We start from the raw sequence: 20,997 nt of genomic DNA, 5'->3' as shown, positions 1-20,997 counted from the left end.
CCACCGACTCCACTTGCTCTGCCTTTCCACCATCTACGATCAATTCTGGGTTGCGTTTGCATCTCCCGTTTCCTTACTCATCTCCTTCCTTCCTTCCCTCCCCATCTTCTTCGTATTGTCCCCCTCCTTCCTCGCTGAGCTTTCTTTTTCTATTTCTTTCCTTTCCCTTCCTTCCTTCTTCCCTGCCTCCTTCCTTCCTTCCCTATTTCTCCCTTTGCTTCCATTCTTCCTTCCTTCCTTCCGTCCTTCCTTTTATGACATCTATACTCCTTCCTTCCCTCTTCCTTCTTCTCTCCCTCCTCCCTCCCTCCCATCCCTCCCTATGCTTCCATTCTTCCTTCCTCCCTGCCATCCATCCCTCCCTCTCTCCTATCCATACTCCTTCCTTCCTTCTTCTCTGACTCCTTCCTCCCTTCCTTCCCTATTTCTGTTTGCTTCCATTCTTCCTTCTGTCCCTCCCTCCATGACATCCATAATCCTCCCTCCCTCCTTCTTCCTTCTTCTCTGCCTCCTTCCTCCCTTCCTTTCCTCCCTGCCTCCTTCCTCCCTTCCTTATTTCTCCCTTTGCTTCCATTCTTCCTTCCTTCCGTCCCTCCCTCCATGACATCCATACTCCTCCCTTCTTCCCTCCCCTCCTTTCTTCTCTGCCTCCTCCCTCCCTCCCTCCCTCCCCTTATTTCTCCCTTTGCTACTATCCTTACTTCCTTCTTCCCTGCCTCCTTCCTTCCTTCCCTATTTCTCCCTTTGCTTCCATTCTTCCTTCCTTCCTTCCGTCCTTCCTTTTATGACATCTATACTCCTTCCTTCCCTCTTCCTTCTTCTCTCCCTCCTCCCTCCCTCCCATCCCTCCCTATGCTTCCATTCTTCCTTCCTCCCTGCCATCCATCCCTCCCTCTCTCCTATCCATACTCCTTCCTTCCTTCTTCTCTGACTCCTTCCTCCCTTCCTTCCCTATTTCTGTTTGCTTCCATTCTTCCTTCTGTCCCTCCCTCCATGACATCCATAATCCTCCCTCCCTCCTTCTTCCTTCTTCTCTGCCTCCTTCCTCCCTTCCTTTCCTCCCTGCCTCCTTCCTCCCTTCCTTATTTCTCCCTTTGCTTCCATTCTTCCTTCCTTCCGTCCCTCCCTCCATGACATCCATACTCCTCCCTTCTTCCCTCCCCTCCTTTCTTCTCTGCCTCCTCCCTCCCTCCCTCCCTCCCCTTATTTCTCCCTTTGCTACTATCCTTACTTCCTTCTTTCCTGCCTCCTTCCTTCCTTCCCTATTTCTCCCTTTGCTACCTTCCTCCCTCCCATTCTTCTTTCCTTTCCTTCTTCCCTGTCTCCTTCCTTCCCTATTTCTCCCTTTGCTTCCATTCCTCCTCCCTCCTTCCCTCCCCTTCCTTCCACCCTTCCATCAAAGCCTCTGGAGGATTTTAAGCAGATGGGGTGCCCTGCCTCCTATCTCCACCCCACGCAATCCCAGAGACCTGGGGCTGCTCGCCAGCTGTGGGAGAGGTGGGGACACCCCCTCCCGAGGTCCAGCGGGGTCCCTGCCTGAGCCTGCAGCCCAAAGAACCACGCACCCTCTCGCTTCCCCTTTCTGATTAAGGGGGGTGGGTGGAGAGAGGGGTCTGCCAGTGTCCAGCCTCCCATTCCGATCTAGCATCTAGGCCAGGGACGGCGAACCTTTTCAGCACCGAGTGCCGAAACGGGGGCACGTGCGTGCATGTGGGAAACTGGAAGATTAGCCGCCCGGTCCGCACGTGCGTGCCGGGAAGATAATCTGATTTCTGCCACGCGGATGTACACCGGCTACCTGGTCTTCCGGTTTCTGGTGCGCATGCATGCGTGAAGACCAATTGGTCGGTGCATATGCGTGCACAGGAAATTGGAAGATCGTCTTCCTGGCGCACACATGCGGACCGGATGGCTGCTCTTCCGGTTTCCGGTGCTTCCGCGCCGGTGAAGACCAGCTGACCAGCGCGCCGGAAAGAGCAACAAGCAATGACTCGCGTGTCCAAAGAGATGGCTCTGTGTGCTGCTTCTGGCACGCGTGCTGTAGTTCGCCATCACGGATCTAGGCAGACTAAGAGCAAGACTGGAGGCGAAGTTTGGAAAAAATGCCGAATCTCGGCTTAATTTAAGACCCCGCCTCATTTTGCAGGACCCCCAACTGTCAACTGTGCCTGCTGCACACACCCCCTACACACCCCTGTGCCTTTCTGGCTGGCTTTGCACGCTCGGCGGGAAGCTTAGCAGCTGCATTTGCTCGCCATGTCAAGCATGCGACGTTCACCTTGCTACAACGGGTAGCCCTCGACTTACGCCCCCCCCCCCCAATCAAAGCCAACATTCCTGTGGCTAAATGAGACATCGGTTAGGGTGAATTTCGCCCCGTTTTAACGACCTTTGTTGCCCACGGTCGTTAAGCGAATCGCTGCACGCATTAAATGAGGAACCCGGGTGTTAAGTCAATCTGGCGAAGTCAAAAGGCGTTGGGGGGACACCGCAACCGTCATAAATATGAGTCAGTTGCCCAGCGGCTGAATTTTGATCCCGTGACCATGGACACGTTGCAATGGTCGTTAACTGTGAAAAACGGTCGTAAGTGACTTTTTTTCACTGCCGTTGTAATTTCAAACGGTCACTTAATGAAACATCGTAAGTTGAGGCCTACCTGCATTGAGTTGGGCCAGTTTATGGTTTAAAGGAGGGGGTGAATCCAGAACAAACGTGTTCATTCATGTCATTTAGGTAACAAAAGCCCCTCAAGCTTCATTCTCAGGAGTCACTAATCTTGAACAGGAAGTCCTCGATTTACAACGGTTCATTTAGTGACCGTTCGAAGTTACAGTGGCCCTGAAAAAAATTAACTTACGGCTGATTTTAACAATTACGATCCCATAATTGTCTCTCATCTGCTTGTCTCTGGATGCTGCTGAATTTCGATCCTGAATTATTACAGGTAGTCCTCCACTTACGAAAGTTCACTTAGCGAACATCCAAAGTTACAACGGCACTGAAAAAAAGTTGACTTACAACTGTTTTTCACACTTGCGAATGCTGCAGCATCCCCTGATTTACATTCGCGTGTATGACAACCGACTCGCCTTTATGACCATTGCAGGGTCACGTGATCCCCTTTTGCGGCCTTCTGACAAGCCAAGTCAAGAGGGGGAAACCAGATTCACTTAACGACCATGTTACTAAGAGCGGCAAGGGATTCCCTAAACAAATGTGGTGAGGAAAGTCGTAAAACGGGGCAAAACTCAACGAATTTCCAAATTTTGGGCTCAGTTATGGACGTAAGTTGAGGAGTCTGTGTGTAAGTAAGTAAGTAAGTATACACATAATTTTGTATTTATTTATTGTCATGGTTATGTACCCTTTGATAGCCGTGTGCAACGAAATTTCATTTTAATGTATGCCGATTAGTGTACATTCAAAGCAAGGATGAAATGCTCCCGGTTCAGACCGGATCGCCCGATCCGGTTGCGATGGAGGCGGGTGGTTCGGAGAACCGGTAGCAAAAATCCCTGCCCTCCCCCCCATTGTCCAGCTGAGCCGTGCAATCATCAGAAGCTTTTTTTTTTTAAATGCCTCTGACGATCCAAGCTGTTCGGCGAAGAGGTTGTAAAAAAACGCTTTCAAAAGCCTCTGACGATCCCAGCTGAGTTGCCTGATTGTCAGAGGCTTTTTTTCTTTTAAATGCCTCTGCCGATCAGGCAACTCAGCTGGGATCGTCAGAGGCTTTTAAAAGAAAAAAAAGCCTCTGCCAATCAGGCAACTCAGCTGGGATCATCAGAGACATTTAAAGAAAAAAAAGCCTCTGCCAATCAGGCAACTCAGCTGGGATCATCAGAGACATTTAAAGAAAAAAAAGCCTCTGCCAATCAGGCAACTCAGCTGGGATCGTTAAGAGGCTTTTAAAACTATTTTTTCTACAACTTCTTCAGCGAAGAGGCTGTAAAAAAATGCTTTCAAAAGGCTCTGATGATCCCAACTGAGTCGCGCAATCATCAGAGGCTTTTTTTTTTTTTTTTACTTTTAAAAGCATTTTTTCGGCCGAAGAGGTTGTTGAAAAAATGCTTTTAAAAATTAAAAAAAAAGTATCTGATGATTGCGTGGCTCAGCTGGGCATGGTGGGGGGGCAGGGATGTTTGCCACCGGTTCTCCGAACCACCCGACTCCATCGCTACCGGATCGGGCGATCCGGTCCGAACCGGGAGCATTTCACTCCTGAGCCAATCCATCCTGGCTTAGCTATGTCTGATTTGGAAAAAGGATGGGGGCCCTGCTGGGATTCCCCCCAACAGTTGGGGGTCTGCTGCTATTTCCCAACCAGGGCAACAGTTCTGGTCCACAGTGGAAGGGAGCAGGAAGGACCCTTCCCCAAATTTTCTCTTTCTGGATCTCATCTCCCCCCCCCCACAGTCTCACCTTGTCACAGGTGACAAATTGGGGGCAAGGTTTTTTTTTTTTTTAAAAAAAAGAGGGGAGCCAAGCTCAGTTATCACAGGTAGTCCTCGATTTACGGCCACAACTGAGCCCAGGATTTACGTTGCTAAGTGAGAAATCCCTTTTTACTGTCCCTTTTTACGACAGTTGTAAAGTGAATCACTGCGGGTTGTTCGAATAGGGACACGGTTGTTAAGTGAATCTGGCTTCCCCCCGTTGACCTGGCTTTGTCGGAAGGCCGCCATAGCAGGGGTTCACACCGCCCGTCATAAATCGGCGGCCAGGCACCTGAATTTTGACCACCTGACCACGGGGATGCCACAATGGTCACAAGTGTGGAAAAACGGTCGTTAAGTGAACTATTGTAAGTCGAGGATTATCTGTACTTCCCAAATCTGCAAAACGAAACCCCAGATTTTTTTTTTTAAAAAAAAATCACTTTTTTTCTCCCTTCTTGAGAAGTTTGCAAGCAGATTTTTTTAAAAAACCCTCTTGAATCTCTTTTTGGCTCTCTTGGTTTGGATCTCTCTCTCTCTCTCTCTCTCTCTTTATCTCTATCTCTCTATCTCTATCTATAACTATCTATATTTATCTATTTCTATCTATCTCTATCATCTCTATCTCTATCTCTCTATATCTATAACTATCTATCTATCTCTATATCTATCTCTATCTATCATCCATCTCTCTCTCTATTATCTATCTGTATCTATCTAGGTATCTCTATCTATCATCTCTCTATATATATCTCTATCTATCTATCTATCTATCTATCTATCTATCTATCTATCTATCTACCTACCTACCTACCTACCTACCTACATACATACAAACATACATACCTATACCTACATACCTATATCTATAACTATCTCTCTCTATCCTCTCTCTCTCTCTCTCTCATCTATCTATCTATCTCTATAACTATCTATCTCTAACTATCTCTCTCTCTCTCTCTCTCTCTCTCTCTCTCTCTCTCTCTCTCTCTCTATATATATATATATATATATATATATATATATATATATATATAACTATATCTATCTTTCTTTCTATCTTCTCTCTATATATCTATCCATCCATCCATCCATCCATCCATCCATCCATCATCTCTATATTTATATCTAGCTAGCTAGCCATCTCTCTCTTTCCCTCCCCCCCCTCTATCTATTACTCCAGGATAATGGATCAGGCCCCAAATCAATGACTTCCTTGCAAGGATTCAGCTCCTTAAGGATTTTCCCACCTTCCCATTTGGTTTAGCTAATTAGTTTGGGCTCTTAAGGGCCCCTTTCCTCCAGATTTAATGTTTTCTGCGGGCGTGTTTGTTTTGCCTGCCCTTCCAGAGTCCCTGTGTAATTTTCCACATGCATGCAGAGTTGCACATATGAGCTGCCAACCCCACGCATGTGCTAGGCATGGGACAGATTGGAGACCAAGCTGAGATGCTGCAGTGAAATAAATGCGAGTGGTGTAAAGCCAGAGGGCAATTTTATTGATTGCAAACTGAAGTTGCGTTTGCGTGTGGATTTGTGTCGGTGTGCCTGTCTGTATACAAGAGAGACAGAAAGAGAAAATAGCACCAGGGCCAAAACAAACATCTGTGCAAACTAAAGAGGATTTAGCCATCTCGGTGTGTAATAAATTCAGGCACAAAAATGGCTAAATAGCTAATATGACTCCCCCATTGTGGGTTTGTGTAAACCTACATTATTGTTCAGGCTTGCTGGCATTCCCACAGGCTCATTGCTAGAGCCAGATTCTTGCCACAATCGTTGTGAATGTGGGGATGGGTGCGGTGACCCCCCCCCCAAGACTCGATCACCAGATTAATTTACTGCCTGGATTGGTGTAACAAGGTCAAGTCATAAAGCACAGGGTGTCCTTGATTTACGGCCACTATCCGGTGCAAAGTTTCCACCGCTAAGCGAGAAGTCTGTCAAATGAATTCCGTCCCAATTTACCACCCGTCTTGCTGCCGTTGTTAAAGTGAATCGCTGCAGTTGTTCATTTAGTGTGACCAATTTAACAACGGCTGTGATTCACTGAACAGCGGTGGCCAGAGAGGTCGTAAAATGGGACAAAGGTCACTTAACCAACGTCTTGCTTAGCAACAGAAATTTTGGGCTCAATTGCGGTCATAATTCGAAGTCTACCTGTATTTCTTTATTGTTTGTATGTACAATCAAAATTGAGCCTCTTGGCAACTTGACTCGTATTTATGACGGTTGCAGCATCCTGGGGTCACGTGATCTCCACTTGTACGGTAGCTTCCAACGAGCAGAATCAAGAGGGAAAGCCCGATTCGCTTAACAATTGCAGTGATTTGCTGAACAACAGTGGCTAAAAAGGTCATAAAATGAGGCGCAGCTCATTTAACCACTGCCTTGCTTAGCCACAAAAAAAATCTGAGGCTCAGTTGCGGTCGTTATGTGGAGGACCACCTTAGCCTGTTCTGCAGGCAGTCTTCGACTTACAACGGTTCATGTAGTAACCCTTCCAAGGTACAATGGCATTGAAAAAAGTGACTTAGGACCGTTTTTCGCACTTATGACCATTTTTCACCTTACGACCACTGCAGCGTCCCCATGGTCACGTGATCCAAATTCAAATGCTTGGCAACTGGTTCATATTTATGACGGTTGCAGGGTCCCGGAGTCACGTGTGATCCCCCTTCAGTGACCTTCCGACCAGCTAAGTCAACGAGGAAGGCAGATTTACTTAACAGCCGTATTACTAATTTAACGTGCAGGGATTCACTTAACAATGGTGACAAGAGAGATCGTAAAATGGTGGCAAAATTCACCTCACAATTTTTTCGCTTAGCGGCAGAAAGGTTGGGGGGTGTCAGTCGTGGTCATAAGTCGAGGACTAGCTGTACTGTGGCCTACAAACCCATTTACGCGCTCTAGTTTTTCTCGCTATTGATGGAGAACTTTTCCCCCATTTTCCCCCTGTAATAACTTTGCTTCCTTTATCCTTGCTACATTCATTTTCGGATCCAGGCTGCTCGTCATATCGTTCGATCGATCAAACATGCAGTGAGAGTCAGCTGGTTCAGAGGTGGTATTCAGCCGGTTTGCACCGGTTCGCCCGTACCGCTAGTGGAAATCACGGTGGACCTGCGCACCTGCCCTAGCTCCGAGCGTGCTATTTAAGCACATTTTTGAGGCGGGGCGCATGCATGGATGGGGTCCACGCGCGCTCGCGTTTGCGAAAAAGTCAGGAAAGTAATCCTGAGCTGGATTCTCATTGCGCAACGTGGCGCGTACAGTTGCCTAGCCGAACCACGCAACCTGACCTCACAAAAAGCCTTCCCTAACTCATCTGTCCGTAAAGCCGTTAACCCACCAAAGGGAGATATATATATATATATATATATATATATATATATATATATATATATATATATATATATATATATATATATGACACCTCTTCCTTTGCTAAGTGTCCCGTTTCTACTCACTCATGTTTTATTCCCAACGTGCTCTTAGTATGTTCAGCGCCAACCTTCCCCTCTCCGTTTTCCCATTCACCAGCCCATAATTCAAACCTGTCGCTAGATAAGATCGTTTTTCTTTTTTTAAAAAAGCCAACCAATCGGCAATAAACTTTCTCCCCGTTCACACGTCTCGGGGATGTGAATAAACCCTGGCCTTACACCTACACCCAAGGATAAAGCCTTCTTGCAGTCCCCAAATTTGATTCATTTTCCTATCTCAGAATAACAGAGTTGGAATGGTCCTTGGAGGTCTTCCAGTGCAACCCCCTCACTCATCGCGTGCCGCGGGGGTCGCGCGTGCGTGTCCACACCCATAATTCTATGTGCCCTGCCCCCGCGTATGTGCGCATGACCTCCCCACACTCCTAGCACGCGATGGCACGGTAGGCCCGTTTTTTGCTCTCCCCAGCCTCCAGAGCCTTTCTAGGAGTCTGGGGAGGGCGAAAACAGCCTTCCCAACCCCCTGGAGGCCAAAAACGGCCTGTTTGCCAACATCTGGTGGGACCGGAAGGCCCGTTTTTGGCTCTCCGGAGCCTTTCTAGGACTCTGGGGAGGGCAAAAACAGCCTTCCCCACCCCCCTGGAGGCCAAAAACGGCCTGTTTGCCAACATCCGGTGGGACCGGAAGGCCCGTTTTTGGCTCTCCGGAGCCTTTCTAGGACTCTGGGGAGGGCGAAAACAGCCTTCCCCACCCCCCTGGAGGCCCTCTGGAGGCCAAAAACAGCCTGTTTGCCAACATCCGGTGGGACCGGAAGGCCCGTTTTTGGCTCTCCAGAGCCTTTCTAGGAGTCTGGGGAGGGCGAAAACAGCCTTCCCCACCCCCCTGGAGGCCAAAAACGGCCTGTTTGCCAACATCCGGTGGGACCGGAAGGCCCGTTTTTGGCTCTCCAGAGCCTTTCTAGGAGTCTGGGGAGGGCGAAAATGGCCTTCCCCACCCCCCCACCCCCGGAGGCTGAAAATGGCCCATTTGCCAACATCCAGTCCCACCGGAAGTTGGCAAACGGGCTGTTTCTGGCCCCTGAGGGGGTAGGGAAGGCTGTTTTCGCCCTCCCCAGACTCCTAGACAGGCTTTGGAGGCTGGGGAGAGAGAAAAACAGGACTTCCCCATCACCCCCCAAGGTCCTCCGGAGGCAGGAAACAATCTGTTTCCCTACTTCTGTTGGGCCCAGAAATCCCGATAATCTGCTGGCCAGTGTGCGCATGCACACCGGAGCTGAGCTCACGTGACCACAGATGTGGCACGCGTGCCATAGGTTCACCATCACGGCCCTATACCATTTTAGACAAATCCTTAAAATCCTGTAGTGATAGAGAAGATGCAACTTCTGGTGGCAAGTCGTTCCACTGGTTAATTTTCTCCTTAGTTCTAAGTTGGATTTCTCCTTTATTCGTCTCCATCCGTTGCTTCTTGTCCTGCCTTCTGGGGCTTTGGAAAATAGGTTGACCCCCCTCTTTTGGGGGGCAGCCTCTCATAATCTCATAACAAAATACAGCTAGTTCTCAATTTACAATAGTTCCTCCTATAAGTTTGAGTTTTTACTTTTAATTTAAAATTTTGTTTTTTTTCTTTAAGAATAAAGATTGTTTTGTTAGAAAAAAAAAAGATGTTTTTTAAAAAAACAGGTAGTCCTTGACTTGCAACCATTCATTTAGTGACAATGGCACTGAGAAAAGTGACTTATGTCCATTTTTCACACTTATAACCTTTGCAGCCTCCCCTCGGTCACCTGATCAAAATTCAGACGTTTGGCAACTGACTCATATTTATGACGGTTGCAATGCCCTGGGGTTATGCGATCCCCTTTTTACGACCTTCTGACAAGCAAATTCAGTGGGGAAGCCAGATTCACTTAACAAGCGTGTGGCTAATTTAACAACCATAGTGATTCACTTAACAATTGTGGCCAGAGAAGTTGTAAAATGGGGCAAAACTCACTGAACAAACGTCTCGCTTAGCAGCATCAATTTTGGGATCAATTGTGGTCGTACATCGAGGACTACCTGTACTTCGGAAAGCCTAGACTTTGGGGAAATAATTCTTGTTCTCCTTTTGTACAGGGCAACAAGAATTTTTCCAGTCCTCAAACACAGATGTTGCCTTCACACCAGGGGTGAAATGCTCCCGGTTCGGACTGGATCGCCCGATCCGGTAGCGATGGCAGTGGGTGGTTCGGAGAACTGGTAGCAAAAATCCCTGCAGGGCCCCCCCCCCATGTCCAGCTGGGTTGCACGATCATCAGAGGCTTTTTTTTTTTTTTACTTTTAAAAGCATTTTTTCTACAACCTCTTCCGACGAAAAAATGCTTTTAAATGTAAAAAAAAAAAAAAAAAAAGCCTCTGATGACCGTGCGGCTCAGCTGGGATCGCCAGAGGCTTTTCAAAGCATTTTTTTCTGCAACCTCTTGGCCGAAGAGGTGGTTAAAAAAAATGCTTCGAAAAGTCTCTGACGATCCCAGCTGAGTTGCCTGATCGGCAGAGAGGTATTTTTTAAAAACCGCTCCATCAGAAAACTCGATCTACATCTGGACGCTTCTCTCGTAACACTGTCTATGCCTGCAGCTTTTTAATATGCCTCACAGCGTTTTCCACTTTCCTTTCCATCCATTTTCTCACAGACACTAACATGGAGTGTGTTTGTTTCTTCCATTTTTTGGCACATTGGATCAATTCAGCAGCAGCCCCTCTCTTGGTGTCTTTAAGATTAGATTTATATGCCGCCCTATCTCCATAGGACTCAGCGCGGCTCACAACAATTAAGATATACAATCTCAAGATGCAAGGAATACTGGGATTCCTGGTTCTCTTTGTCCATTTGTCGCTGGGTGAAATGGGAAATAGTGAACAGGATGCACTCTTAGCCTGTGCTCAACTAGGAATTTGCACAAAACGACTTCAGGATCTCTTGAAGGCATTCAGGGGAGCTGGGCTGGCTCAGTGCATTTAGCGAAGTTAGCCTATTTCCTACACTGGATGATGATTAAGAATCCTAGGTTTGCCTATCCTCTCTTGGTGGCTACATGGCCCCTGCGGCGCTCGAGGTGCCTTTTGGGAGTGGATTGCCCTGGCTCCCTTCTTCCTGGGGCTGAGAGACGGACTGGCCAGTGGCAAGACTGGAATTCACGCCCCCCAATTCCAATCCAGCACCTTTGAGTACAACAGCAAGCTGTAGAAAATCTCATAAATTGAAGATAGGTTCTTCAAATTTTAAATCTCAGCTGTTCTAACCCACATCGTTCAGTTGTGGGTTTTCATGTCCTTCCTTCCTTCCTTCCTTCCTTCCTTCCTTCCTTCCTTCCTTCCTTCCTTCTTCCTCCCTCTCCTTCCTCTTTTCTTTCCTGTCTTGCTGTCTTCCTTCCTTCTTCCCTGTCCCTCTCTTGCTGTCTTCCTCTTTTCTTTCCTGTCTTCCTTCCTCTGTCCCTTTCTTGTCTTCCTTCCTTCTCTTCCCCATCCCTCCCTTCCTGTCTTCCTGTTTACTTCCTTCCTTCCTCTTCCATCCCTCCCTCCCTTCCTTCCTGTTTCATTTCCTTTACCTTCCTTCCTTTCTTCTTCCTCCCTCCCTTCTTCCTCTTTTCTTTGCTGTCTTGCTGTCTTCCTTCCTTCCTTCTCTTCCCCTGTCCCACCCTTCCTGTCTTTGTGTTTTTCTCTTCTTTCTTTCCTTTCTTTCTTTCTTTCCTTCCCTTCCTTCCTTCCCTTTCTTCCTTCTTCCTCCCTCTCCTTCCTCTTTTCTTTTGTCTTGCTGTCTTCCTTCCTTCTTTCCTGTCCCTCCCTTGCTATCTTCCTCTTTTCTTTCCTGTCTTCCTTCCTCTGTCCCTCCTTTCCTGTCTTCTTTTCCTGTCTTCCTTCCTTCTCTTCCCATCCCTCCCTTCCTGTTTACTTCCTTCCTTCTTTCCTCTTCCATCCCTCCCTCCCTTCCTTCCTGTTTCATTTCCTTTACCTTCCTTCCTTCCCTTCTTCCACCCTCCCTTCTTCCTCTTTTCTTTGCTGTCTTGCTGTCTTCCTTCCTTCCTTCTCTTCCCCTGTCCCACCCTTCCTGTCTTCCTGTCTTTGTGTTTTTCTTTCTTTCTTTCTTTCTTTCTTTCTTTCTTTCTTTCTTTCTTTCTTTCTTTCTTTCTTTCTTTCTTTCCTTCCTTCCTTCCTTCCTTCCTTCCTTCCTTCCTTCCTTCCCCTTCCCTTTTTTAGTAGGAAAAATGACAGGCGTTTTCTGCAAAGGCAGGAAAGAGGGAAGGTTTTATCATTATTCCAAATGTTAGGAGGATTCAGAATGTCCCAGGTGATCGAGCGAAGACCAGGGGGCTACAGGAGATGCTGCGTTTGGGAAGACACAGCTTCTCTGAACCCATTTGAGCTCAGCCATGTTGTCATCAATTGCAGAGTGGAGAAATTTGCCAGCTCTCTGCTGGTCTGCCCTCCACCAAGCATTCATTCCCAGCTGGATCTGGGTTGCACCGATTCATAAGAAAACGTTGCTTTTGAAGACCATCATTCAAGAACACGCGTGATGTGTGAAAGCGGGCAATGGTGCTTAGCAGGGGTGAAATGCTACTGGTTCACTCCAGTTCGAGTGAAACATTAGTAATAAAAACTACCAGTTCAGCAAATCGGTAGTAAAAAATAAAATGCTTTAAAAAAGTAAAAAGAATGTTCCGATGATCGCGCGGCACAGCTGTGATCGTCGAAACCTTTCTTTTTACATTTTTTTAAAGCATTTTTTTACTACCGGTTTGGGCGAATAGGTAGTAAAAAAATGCTTTTAAAAAGGTAAAAAAAAAAAAAAAGTTGGCCACGCCCACCCAAGTCACATGACCCCCTCACCAAGCCACGCCCACAGAACCAGTAGCAAAAAAAATTGCATTTGACCACTGGTGCTTAGTCAATATAAAGCAACTAAACTCAGTGTGGAGATATCCAACCTACGAGTCTTTCATCTTGCCTTGCTGAGTCCAACGGTCCCCAGTAGGCTGGGGATTATGGGAGTTGCAAGCCAACCTATCTGCTGGGCAGCAGCTTCCCGAGTCAAGCTGCAGAACCCATCCAAATGCTCAGCACTGAAGCCACAGAGGCTGCTGGATTTCATTGCCTTCTGAATCCTGGAACCGACTCATGCCGATCGCTTTTCTACAAAGTTTGTTCTTTCCCAAGAGGAAGGAGGCCAGCCAGCTTCTGGAACATCTCGAGAACCACCTAACCTTTCTGATGGCATTGGAAACCCCAGGAGAACAGGTTGGGGGGCATTGGGGGGGGAGATGGCATCATGGTAGCAGTCTTTCAACATTTGATGGGTTATCACAAAGAAGAGAGGGGTCAACCTATTCTCCAAAGCGCCTGAAGGCAGGACAAGGAGGATGGAAACTAATCAAGGAGAGAAGCAACCTGGAACGAAGGAGAAATTTCCTGACAATGAGAACAATTAACCGCTGGAACAGCTTGCCACCAGAAATTGTGGGTGCTCCATCACTGGAGGTTTTCAAGAAGAGATTGGAAAGCCATTTGACTGGAATAGTATAGCGCATGGATGGCTAACCTTTTTGCCATCGTGTGCCAGGAGGGGGTGGTGGGGGATGTTCGCGTGGGTGCTCACACCCATAATTCTATGCGCCCCACCCTGCGCATGCACACGCAATTCCCCTCCTTCCCTGCTCCTGGCATGCGATGGCCAGGTAGGCCCGTTTTTTCCTTCTCACCTGGCTCCAGATCCTCTCTGTGCATCTGGGGAGGGCGAAAACAGCCTTCCCCACTCCCCCGGAGGCCTGAGACGGCCCATTTCCCAACTCCCGTTGAGACAGGAAGAAAGAGGCTGGGGAAAGCAAAAAACGTCCCTTCCTGTCCCACCGGAAGTTGGGAAATGGGCCGTTTCAGGCCTCCAGAGGGGGTGGGGAAGGCTGTTTTTGCCCTCCCCAGATGCATAGAGAGGATCTGGAACCAGGTGAGAAGGAAAAAACGGGCCTTCCCCATCCTCACAGCCCTCTAGAGGCAAGAAACAGACTGTTTCCTTACTTCTGGTGGGTCCAGAAGGCCCGAAAATCAGCTGGCTGGTGCGTGCATGCCACAGAGGTGAGGTGGCGTGCCCACTGATATGGCTACGTGTGCCATTTGTGGCACGTGTGCCATAGATTCGCCATCACGAGTATAGGGTTTCCTCCCTGAACAAGATTTTGGACTAGAAGACCTCCAAGGTCCCTTCCAGCTCTCTTTTTCTATGACTTCTAAAATTTCAGAGGCAGCTTGCAGCAGCAATAAATGGGAAATCCGGGTCCCATTTATCGGCAGGAACTCAGTCCTCCTGTCTGCAAATTGTACAAAACTTTATAGCACCTGCCGTCTGACCGCCTCGCCAATCGGAGGATGGCATTGTTAAGTCCCCAGCCATTTTTCCTGTCCTGAAATTATTCCACCCCCCCTCCCCCAACTGTGATCCATGGTGTGAATTCTCACACATTTGAGCTGGGAAACTTTATAAACAGTGTGCTCGGAAAGGCAGGTGTGATGCCATGAAAACAGTTCCTTCCAAAGCCAGAGAGAAAAATCACTTCCCAAGATTTTTGGGAACAATGGCCATTTTTTTAAAAAATATATAAAAATCATTTCCCTCATTTTTTTTTGGGGGGGGGGGGGTTGCACAATTTACAGGTAGAACACAAGCTTGAGGGCTTGGGAAGGAATTTTTTTGTTTTCCTTCTCTGCCTTGCAACCTTAATTTTCACAGGAAACGGTGTTTGGAGAGGGGCGTGAAAATGGTTTGGGAAAAGGACAGACCCCCCTCAAAAGTGTGCCCCTCTCACCTTGCCGGGGGATCATCCTCTACCTCTGCACCCCTAAAACAGTGCCCCATCCTGCGTACCCCACCCCTTGTGACGGAAAGTAAAAAAAACAAAAAGTATGCATGGAAGAAATTGCTGTTTTGATAACAATAAAGAGTTACTCACATACATTTTATGCTCTGTGTTTCCCCTTGGTTCTCCACATTCCTTCCCTAACTTTTATAAATACCCCCACCCCCTTTTCACATCCATCTGAATTTCTGCTGCTTTTTCTTCCTTTTTTTTTTTTTCCCTTCTCTCGTTCGTTTTTGTTTTTGTTTTGGTTACTCGGATGCTTTAGAAGTCCCTTTAATTATATTTTTTTTTTTACAGTTTTGGTTTGGTGTGGTCACTACAGCCTGTTTAAACCATCAAGGCAATCGACATTAAAAATATATAGATATATATACATTTAAAAGCTCCCTTTCTCCCTGCCGCCATCCCCCCCTTTAGAATAATCACCTGCCGATGATTATTAAGCCCTTTGGAATTTAGCGGTTAAAAAAGCGGTTTAGTCACTTTGATTTGAGTTAAAAAGCATGTTAAAAGTGTGATTAGATGGTTAAGTTAGAATTTAGAAATGATCTTTCTGTTCTTTAGGGTTTTTTTTTTCCTTTTTTTCTTTTTGCTCATTCTTTTCCCCACTGAGTTTAAAGTGTTAAAGGTGCAGCTCTCGTCCCTGTTTGGGTTAGATGTATCGACCAAGAAATTTTAATAAATAAAGAGGTTTTTTTAAGCCTCAAAGCTGGTGAGAAGAGGCAAAGAAGGAAGACGATGATGGTCATGCTACTTATTCTATTTTATATATTTATGTAAAATTCTACTGTATCTTATCCTATAACTATTGTATTTTACCCTGCCCTATTTGCTTAGGGGAGCAGACCAATATGTTGACTTCTCGGTGGGAAAAAAAGATCTAAGATGGATTCCTGCTTCACCCCAAGCCTTCCTGACCTGCTTAAATGTCCCTGTATCCCTGTTTCATCTTTTCCCGCTCAGCTGCCCGCCAGATGTTTTGAAGATTGGGCAAGTGGTTGAAGGAGAGGCAGTCACTCCAGGGGTAAACCTCTCGCTGCAGGTAGCCGAAGTTACAAAAAGGAGGTGTGGGGGGGGGGGGGGCAGGTCCATCTAGATTAAAAACAAACCCATCTTGTCAGCTCAGGAAGGAGGAGAGAGTGTGACATGAGAAGAAGGAACATCGTTGAGTCATTCAAGGTTGACTCAGCCTTCCGTCCTTCCGAGGTGGGTAAAATGAGGACCCAGATTGTTGGGGGGCAAGAGGCTGACTCTGTAAACCGCTTAGAGAGGGCTGTGAAGCGCTGAGAAGTGGGATATAAGTCTAAGTGCTATTGCTACCTCCTTCCTTCCTTCCTTCCCCCTCCCTCCCTCCTTCCTTCCTTCCATACTTCCATCCACCCATCCATCCTTCCTGTTTCCTTCCTTCCTTTTCATTTCCTTCCTTCCTTTCATCAATCCATCCATCCATCTTTCCTTTTCATTTCCTTCCTTCCTTCCATCCATCCATCCTGCCTTCCTTTTCATTTCCTTCCTTCCTTCCTTCCTTCCTTCCTTCCTTCCTTCCTTCCTTCCTGTTACAATGCAGTATTTCAGGCTAACTCTGCCCACTGCCAGCAGTTCGATCCTGACCGGCTCAAGGTTGACTCAACCTTCCATCCTTCCTAAGTCAGTAAAATGAGGAGCATCTGCTCCCTTCCTCCCACCCCTGTGTCCCGCTCACCAGCACCCCCACACCTGTGGTGCCGGTGCTACTAGTAGGCACGGCAAAAGACGCCTGCCCCCCACCCACCCTGAAATCTGCTCCCTGCCCATCAGGTTTCCCCCCCCTTGCACGGAAAATGCTGTCCTATTTAAGGGGTCAACCGAAATGATCCATCCACGAAGACTCAAATCATCCAGGCCAAAGATTATCTAAAAGGTTTGAATCGTGGCCCCTGGACCGAACTTTCTTTGCTTTGGTCCGGGTCAGTGGCCACGATCTGACCGTTAGAAACCAAACCCAAAATCCTGGCCAACAACTTTTCTCTTCCAGCTTTGTCTCTGCTTCACCGGCCGTGCTATCTCGCTTTCTCTCTGCAAGCGCGAAGGAGAAAAAGCGAAAGGGGCATAGAAGCGATAAGGGAAGAGGGCTGCAACCTTTAAAACCTTTTTTTTTTTTTTTTAAACTTGTGAGTTAACCGGAATTAATTATGGTTAGTTACCTTTGTCGAGTAGCCATTCATCTACTACTCGACCGAGCCGATACGGTATTCTTTGTCTAGCAATCGCCAGCCGCTCATTATCAGTGTTCCCTTCAAAAAGTTTAGAGAGAGATTGGTAGACGGTTAAGAGGAAGAGAGAAAAAAACATAAAAGGGAAAATAAAAGAACAACACCAAAAAAAAAAAAAAAGTTAAAAGAAATTAAAAAAAAATAAAAATTAAGAACAGAGAGAGAGAGAGAGAGAGAGAGAGAGATAAAAAAAGAGACATATACGCCATCTGGAAGGTCAAAGGTCAGAGGTTAGCAAAATTTAGAGAGGTCAGACTACACTCCAAACAGCAGTTTAAGCGTTGGAATCAAAAATTAGCGGTTAAGTTTCCATTAATTCTTTTTTTGGGGGGGGGGAGTAGGTGGGGATGGGGGGAAAAGGGGGGGGGAATTTGTCTGGGGTGGTTTAGCGAGTTTAGCCACAAATGAATAAAACACTAGTTATACGGTTTAGTTTAAGGGTTAGGCAGTTAGAAGGCTTTATGGAGCTCCGGGGAAAGGAACAAATTCTCCCCGGGGCCATTTTTGTTTCTTGTTCTTGTTTTGTTTTTCTTGTTGTTGTTGTTGTTTTTTTAAGCAAAAAATTAAATTCACTTTATTAGCCGACTTTATGTTCTACGTCAGAAAAACGGTGGAAAAAGCAACACTGCGCGCTGACCGACTCTCTCTCCCCCAAAAGTTTTCCCTTGCCCAAACTCATAGGATTTGTCATCTTGGTTTTCTTTTTTTTCTTTTTTGGTTTAATTTAATTTAAATTCTCTGCCCCGGCCCCCCCACCCCCCCGGTTGATTCCCTGCCTACCAACTCCACCCACCCCGCCATTTTGCAACCCCACCCAAAAAAAAAAAAAAGATAAAAATAAATAAAATAAATAAAAATAAGAGACCCCCTCAGATTTCTCCCCACTTTGGCCTCTGAAAAGGGGCAAAGGAAGTGAGCAGTCTATAGCCATCAAAATAACGAGGGAGGGGGGTGCAAACGCGGGGGGGGTGAACCAGGTGTCTTGGGAAGGTTGGGCGGCCAGCAGATCCGAATTTGGTACACTTTTAGGCGAACGCACCTAAAAGGTTGGACTTCCTAGATGGGATGCGCTTTCGGAGCCGCCCGCCTGCCCTCTTCCAATTGTCTCCCCCGCTGTTAACGCTTTAAAAGAGGGTTCGAATCACACACCGTGGATTTGTCGTTTCCCACATCGGTGGCCTCGGAGAGGCGAGCCGCACAAACCAGTTTGGGATTGGATGGGCACCTGGGGAAGGTTCAAAGCTCAGTCCAAACAATTCTGAAGGTTTCTTCCAGGGGTGGGTTCTACTTACCTTTACTACCGGTTCGCAACGGGATCGCTTCTGCGCACGCGCAGATTGCCGATGATGACATCCGGGGCGGTGGGCGGAGCCTCCCGCCGGTTTTACTACCGGTTCTTGTGAACTGGTCTGAACCGGGGGCAACCCACCATTGGTTTCTTCCCAGCTTTTGTGTATGTGTGTGTGTGTGTGTGTGTGTGCAGAGGTGGCATTCAGCCGGTTCAGACCGGTTCGCCCGAACTGGTAGCGGAAATCGTGCATTTTTGAAGCCAGGTGTATGCGTGGAAGGCACGCACGCCAGCAAAGCATGTGCACGGAAGGCTGGGCGCATGCGTGATGCGTGCGCTCACATTTGCGAACCGTTAGGGAAAGTAAGTGAATACCACTCCTGGGGTGAGAGGAAAACCTTGTCCCCGGATTCTGTCCTCTGCTGGGCCAAAGGCTCAGTAGCTTTCAGAGGAGAAAAGGTGTTTTTAGCAGGAACGCCATGCTGCATGTTCAGCCGGGAATGCAATCCTTTCTCCCGTTTCACTCAGATCTCACCTCCCAAATTTCAGCCAACTGTACCGGCTTACCTGTCATGCGTCCCCCCCCCCCCACCCCGAGGTGAAAATAATGCTGGGTGTGGAGTGGTTCGGTGACCTAGAGATGGAGCTCTCGCCTCACCATCGGGAAGATGTGGTTTCAATCCTAAATTAGAGGCAGATATTTCTCTCTCTCGGGGCACCATGAGAATGTATCAGCCGAACAAAACTCTGCACCGGCGACAGGAAAGGTATCCGGCCAGTAAACACTCAGCTCCATTCAGTTGCCCAGACTCCACCCTGATGCAAGGGATTATGGGGTCATTAAAAGAAGATGATTAGAGAGAGAAGGTGTGGAAGATTGGACCCGGGTATAGACGGCGCTTTCCAAAGGTTTTCCATGGGGGGCTTCGGAATACAATACTGCGAGGAGCCACGTCTGCTTGTTCACGCTTTTGGTTTTGTTGACCATGCTGGGCCGGTAGAGCAGCTTTCCCTTTCGCCCTTCGCCTGGTCAGAGGCGGAGACGGAGTCAGCCAAAGCGCCATGAGAGCAGCCAAAATTCGGCGGAAAGATGCAAGGCAGGATGGACTCCTGGATCCTCAAAGTGGCCTGAAGGAAGCCAACAAGGTCAGGGAGAGCTTCAAAAATGGAGAGACAGAGAAGAAACAGGCTGTTCCCAAACGACATACTGGATTCTGTCGGTTGTATGAATCCCCAAGCACCAAGAAAGACCGTGGAACAGCTTGCCACTAGAAGTTGTGGGTGCCTCCATCCCTGGATGCTTTTAAGAAGAGTCTGGTCAGTCTCTGATCTGAAGTGGTATAGGTTTTCCCGCTTGAGCAGAGGGCTGGACTAGAAGACCTCCAAGGTCCCTTCCAGCTTATTCTATTCTATTCTATTCTATTCTACAGGTGAGCAACTGCTGGCTTCCCGACTGAGTGAAATATCTGTTGTGCAAGGAAACCGAGGCGCCACATTTCCCAGGTTCTGGAGGCAGAGCAAGATAAGGGTAAGCTTAGATTAGGGCCCCGGCGGAAGCCACTTTTGAAAGCAGCAGCAACTCTTGCTTCAAAAATCTTCTGGGGGGGGGTCAGGAACAGCTTGAGGGATGGACAAGGAAGCTGGCAGGAGCAGCCAAAAAGACCAGCTGGAAGGTTTGATGTCCCCCCCGAAGACGTATATAGATCTTCCATGAGCACTGGACACAGATGTGTCTTCGGGAATTCTAGGGAAGTTTGTACGTGCTGTAGAGCAGGAACTAAGCTGGGAAACCAGAGACAGAAGACTTCCTTCCTTCCTTCCTTCCTTCCTTCCTCCCTCCCTCCCTCCCTCTTTTCTTGCCCTCCCTCCCTCCTTCCCTCTTTTCTTGTCCTTCCTTCCTTCTTTCCTCCCTCCCTCCCTCTTTTCTTGCCCTTCGTCCCTCCCTCCCTCTTTTCTTGCCCTTCATTCCTTCTTTCCTCCCTCCCTCCCTCTTTTCTTGTCTTTCTTCCCTCTTTTCTTGCCCTTCATTCCTTCCTCCCTCCCTCCTTCCTTGCCCTTCCTCCCTCCCTCCTTTCCTCTTTTCTTGTCTGTCCTTCCTTCCTTCCTTCCTTCCTTCCTGCCTGCCTGCCTGCCTGCCTGCCTGCCTTGGCTAATCTGTAACCCCTTTCTGTTTTGGGAAAAAATATTTCTCCTTCAGAAAAATGATTTGGGTGGGTGGGGGGAGGAAGTAGGGTAGAAAAGCAGCGTTCCTTCAGCTTATGTTCCTTCCATGGGATGGGAGTGTGTGGGTGTTTGTGTGTCTCATGATTTAATTCAGATTTTATCAACCCTGGGGCCCTCTGGATAAATTGACACGATCGGAACAGAACGGCATTCATCTGTCTCAACTAAAAATCAAAAAGATTCAGGAGCAATTCTCTGTCGGGTTTCCCTATCTCTCCCTTCCCTTCCCTTCCCTTCCCTTCCCTTCCCTTCCCTTCCCTTCCCTTCCCTTCCCTTCCCTTCCCTTCTCTTCCTTTCCTTTCCTTCCCTTCCTCCCTCCTTCCCTTTCTCTCCCTTCCCTTCCCTCTCTCCCTCCCACTCCTTTCCTTTCCTTTCCTTTCCTTTCCTTTCCTTTCCTTTCCTTTCCTTTCCTTCCCTTCTTCTATCTTCCTTTCCTTTCCTTTCCTTCCCTTCTTCT

At 47.6% G+C, this 20,997-nt stretch overlaps 1 protein-coding gene across 1 annotated transcript in view; it reads right to left on the bottom strand.

The window, feature by feature from the left end:
• The window catches only part of NRXN2 (neurexin 2), a 428,827-nt gene that overhangs the window by 27,634 nt on the left and 380,196 nt on the right, over positions 1 to 20,997 (bottom strand). The window contains exon 17 of the mRNA XM_070951426.1: positions 16,961 to 17,050. Within this exon, the coding sequence (XP_070807527.1) occupies positions 16,961 to 17,050 (90 nt within the window). The remainder of the gene's footprint in view (positions 1 to 16,960; positions 17,051 to 20,997) is intronic.

The sequence above is a fragment of the Pituophis catenifer genome, unplaced genomic scaffold (assembly GCF_029215685.1).
Source record: "Pituophis catenifer annectens isolate HBS135680 unplaced genomic scaffold, rPitCat1.0.hap2 SCAF_10, whole genome shotgun sequence".
Classification (NCBI taxonomy): domain Eukaryota; kingdom Metazoa; phylum Chordata; class Lepidosauria; order Squamata; family Colubridae; genus Pituophis; species Pituophis catenifer.
The sequence above is the reverse complement of the archived record's forward strand: the minus strand, read 5'-3'. Positions and strand labels throughout refer to the sequence as shown.